The 4,317-nt window shown below is 54.4% G+C and overlaps 1 protein-coding gene across 1 annotated transcript; it reads left to right on the top strand.

The window, feature by feature from the left end:
• Window positions 1-549: 549 nt before the first annotated feature.
• LOC136518265 (uncharacterized) lies at window positions 550-3,242 on the top strand. Its single transcript, XM_066511905.1, has 4 exons — window positions 550-844; window positions 970-1,265; window positions 1,380-1,772; window positions 1,913-3,242. Exons 1-4 carry the CDS (start codon window positions 613-615, stop codon window positions 2,903-2,905), a joined length of 1,914 nt encoding a protein of 637 aa, XP_066368002.1. The 5' UTR covers window positions 550-612; the 3' UTR covers window positions 2,906-3,242.
• The last annotated feature ends 1,075 nt before the right edge of the window (window positions 3,243-4,317 follow it).

Here is a 4,317-nt window from a genome sequence, read left to right as displayed (position 1 = left end):
CTAACCAATCACACGTGGACACGCGGTATGCTACAATAAAGCGACGGTGGGGTAAAGATGAACCCCAGATCGAAAAATCACACTGTAAAGTTTTTTTTTTTTCTATCATGGACCGTCTGGTTGATGGCCAAAACTAACTTGCTTTGATGAGAGTAGATAAGACCAATTTCTGCATCTCCTGTCGCAAGATATCCTGCACTGTTCAGTTGAGATAGGATCCGCGGCCACTCGTACGATTGGCCAAGCGCTTCAGTCAAACACGTACACACGCGCGCACTCATGCAGAGCCAATCCAACGGAAAACCCTGTGGTCTTCGCCCCGATCCTCCAGACGATGACCCGGGGATCCATCGGATTGGGTCTCGAGTCTGTTACATACAAACCGCATCGTGGAAACGACATGCACTGATCGCGTACGTCCTGCCAGTCTCTATAAAATCCAGTCACTTGATAGCGGCTCCTCTTCGTCACTCTCTGCTCAACCGGTAAGTCCAGAGCACTAGATCTTCAGTTTCTTCGCCTACCTACATAGCCGCTCCTTTTCGGTCTAATAAAATTCTAAATGCAGAAGATCAACTGACTGAATCCACGAAGGTTGCTGTGACGACGGCGATGACGCGCTCGACGGCGGCCACGGCGGTCGCGTGCCTAGTCTTGGCTTTCCTCCTCCTGCCGTCGGCGGCGTTGGCGGCGGAGTACGTCAAGTACAAGGACGCGAAGCAGCCCATCAATGAGCGAGTGCAGGACCTCCTCAGCCGGATGACGCTCGAGGAGAAGATCGGCCAGATGTCGCAGATCGAGAGGGCCAACGCGACCGCCGAAGTCATCGAGAAGTACTTCGTTGGTCAGTAGTCGATCGTCTCGTCATCACCGGCCGGTCGGCCGGCCGGCCGGCGGCGATAGGATCCTTGTTCTGCCGTAATACTAACTCACTAATGCGATGCGTGCATGGCGGCGGTGCGTGTGCAGGTAGCGTGCTTAGCGGCGGCGGCAGCGTGCCGGCGGAGAAGGCGTCGGCGTCAGTGTGGCAGAAGATGGTGACCAAGATGCAGAAGGCGGCGCTCAAGACCCGGCTCGGCATCCCCATCATCTACGGCATCGACGCCGTGCACGGCAACAACGACGTGTACAACGCCACCATCTTCCCCCACAACGTCGGCCTCGGCGCCACCAGGGACCCCCACCTCGTGAAGCGGATCGGGGAGGCCACGGCGCACGAGACCAGGGCCACCGGCATCCCCTACACTTTCGCGCCATGCGTCGCGGTACGTTACTACTGCTATTTCTGTCTTTCTGAACTGATAAGCCGAAAGATGAATGAATGTGCCAAGCAATGTGATACTGATCGTCGTTATGGTGTGTTTTCTGCACGCACGCAGGTGTGCCGCGACCCGAGGTGGGGTCGGTGCTACGAGAGCTTCAGCGAGGACACGAGGCTGGTGCAGCTCATGACCTCCAACATGGTGACCGGCCTGCAGGGAGACGTCCCCGCGAAGCACCCCAAGGGCGTCCCCTTCGTCGGCGGGTCCAAGAAGGTGGCCGGGTGCGCCAAGCACTTCGTCGGCGACGGCGGCACCACCCGGGGCATCAACGAGAACAACACGGCGCTTAGCTTCCACGACCTGATGCGGATCCACATGCCGCCCTACGATAACGCCGTTATCAAGGGCATCTCCTCCATCATGATCTCCTACTCCAGCTGGAACGGGGTCAAGATGCACGAGAACAAGTTCCTCATCACCGACACGCTCAAGAACAAGATGGACTTCAGGGTCAGTGTCTGTGTCTGTGTCTGTCTGATGAACAAACCAAACGTGCCCCTGTCTGTCAGTACATTTGCATTTCATGCTCAACTAGTGCTGCACTTGGATCATATCAGTACTCCTTATTAACGTAATAGCATTTACTGCAGGGCTTTGTGATCACGGACTGGCAGGCTGTGGACCGCATCACGAACCCGCCGCACCAGCACTACTACCACTCCATCAAGGAGACGATCCACGCCGGCATCGACATGGTGATGATCCCGTACGACTACCCGGAGTTCGTCGCCGACCTGATCAAGCAGGTGAAGCAGGGGCAGATCATGCTGGACCGCATCAACGACGCCGTCAGCCGGATCCTCCGGGTCAAGTTCACCATGGGCCTCTTCGAGGACCCGCTCCCGGACCCGCGCCTCACCAAGGAGCTCGGCGCGCAGGAGCACCGGGCGCTCGCGCGGGAGGCCGTCCGCAAGTCGCTCGTGCTGCTCAAGAACAGCAAGAAGGGGCAGACGAAGCCGATGCTGCCGCTGGACAAGAAGGCCAAGAAGGTCCTCGTCGCCGGCAGCCACGCCCACGACCTGGGCAGCCAGTGCGGCGGCTGGACCATCACGTGGCAGGGCGAGAGCGGCAACAACCTCACCGGCGTCGGCACCACGATCCTGGAGGCCATCAAGGAGGCGGTGGACAAGAAGACAACGGTGGACTACGTGGAGCGCCCGGACAAGGACGACCTGAGCAAGAGCGCTAACGACTACGAGTACGCCGTGGTGGCCGTGGGCGAGCCGCCGTACGCCGAGACGGCCGGCGACAACAAGAACCTGACCATCCCGTCGCCGGGGACCGAGGTGATCAAGGACGTGTGCGGGCTCGTCAAGTGCGTCGTGCTCGTCGTGTCGGGCCGCCCGCTTGTGCTGCAGCCGTACGTGGACTACATGGACGCTCTCGTCGCGGCGTGGCTGCCCGGCACGGAGGCGCAGGGCATCACCGACGTGCTGTTCGGGGACTACGGGTTCACGGGGAAGCTGCCGCGGACGTGGTTCAAGTCCGTGGACCAGCTGCCCATGAACTACGGCGACAAGCGGTACGACGCGTTGTTCCCGTTCGGATTCGGGCTCACCACCAAGGCCGCGGGACACAATTAGCAATCACACTCTCTTTTTGCTCTTCTTCGGTGTGTGTTGAAATTGTTAGTGCGAACGGAAAATAAGCATAATTTTTTTTGGTAGAGGATACCCAGAGCATGGCAACTCTGGTATTCAAGGAAACAGATAATTAGGTTTCACTCACTACGTCAATTAAAGCAACTGCATCTGGAGCACTTACCAAGGAAAATAGAAGAATCTTCACCATTATCATCATGGTTTCCATCATCATCAGCGTTGTCCTCAGAAACGGGAATAGACTTTTCTAGGTAAGAATCCTTAGGTGTTACGTGTAGTTAGGAAATTAAGATTGATAAAATAATTGTTTTCGATGTGACGCCCTTGTCTATTTTTAGTTAGTTTTGCTATTCAAAGGTAACGGACCAAGAGCATCTTCAAGAGTTCCATGTTTTCCTTCCTAATTCTTGTTTTTAGTAAGATGAAAAAAAAAATATCTCCAACAGCTCCTAATATACGCCATGTTCGCTTAGTTTATAAGTCATACTTTTTCAGCCAACGAACAGTATCTTTCACTCACAACAATTCAGCCAACAATTGGTAGAGGATACCCAGACCATGGCAACTCTGGTATTCAAGGAAACAGATAATTAGGTTTCACTCACTACGTCAACTAAAGCAACTGCATCTGGAGCACTTACCAGGGAAAATAGAAGAATCTTCACCATTATCATCATGGTTTCCATCATCATCAGCGTTGTCCTCAGAAACGGGAATAGACTTTTCTAGGTAAGAATCCTTAGATGTTAGGTGTAGTTAGGAAATTAAGATTGATAAAATAATTGGTTTCGATGTGACGCCCTTATCTATTTTTAGTTAATTTTGCTATTCAAAGGTAACGTACCAAGAGCATCTTCAAGAGTTCCATGTTTCAGGACAACATTCTCCTAAACTTTTAGTACTTGGAAAAAAAAACTCACATCTACGTAAAGTTACGCGCACCCTCTGTCGCGCGTATCCTTCTTCCCCGCGCTTTTTCCTCCTTGGCGCGGTAGTTTCTGGCACGACTCATCTTCTTCGCGCCAAAGCGCGCCGTCCAGGGGAAGCTGTCGTCGCCGCCGCTGACCTTGGGACGACTGGAGGAGGTACGTCATCCATCGATCTTTGCTTCTTGCCATGGCCGATGGTTTGTTTGTTGCCGCCGCGTCGTCCATGCTGCCCGAGAGGAAAGCGTCGTACAGACCAGGGCGTCGTTTCTGGCCGCGCGTCGCACGGCAAGAAGCCAGCGGAGAGGAAAGCGGCGTCGGCCACGATGCACAGGCGCCCGAAGATGTGGCCTTGCTGAGGGGCCAGGACTTCTCGGTGGCTGCCATCGCTGCTGGTGTTGAGCATTTGGTCAATTTACGACTTATATTAATCCATAAATACGACTTAAACAATAGTAACAGTACCAC

The sequence above is a fragment of the Miscanthus floridulus genome, chromosome 2, assembly GCF_019320115.1.
Source record: "Miscanthus floridulus cultivar M001 chromosome 2, ASM1932011v1, whole genome shotgun sequence".
Lineage (NCBI taxonomy): Eukaryota > Viridiplantae > Streptophyta > Magnoliopsida > Poales > Poaceae > Miscanthus > Miscanthus floridulus.
The sequence above is the reverse complement of the archived record's forward strand: the minus strand, read 5'-3'. Positions and strand labels throughout refer to the sequence as shown.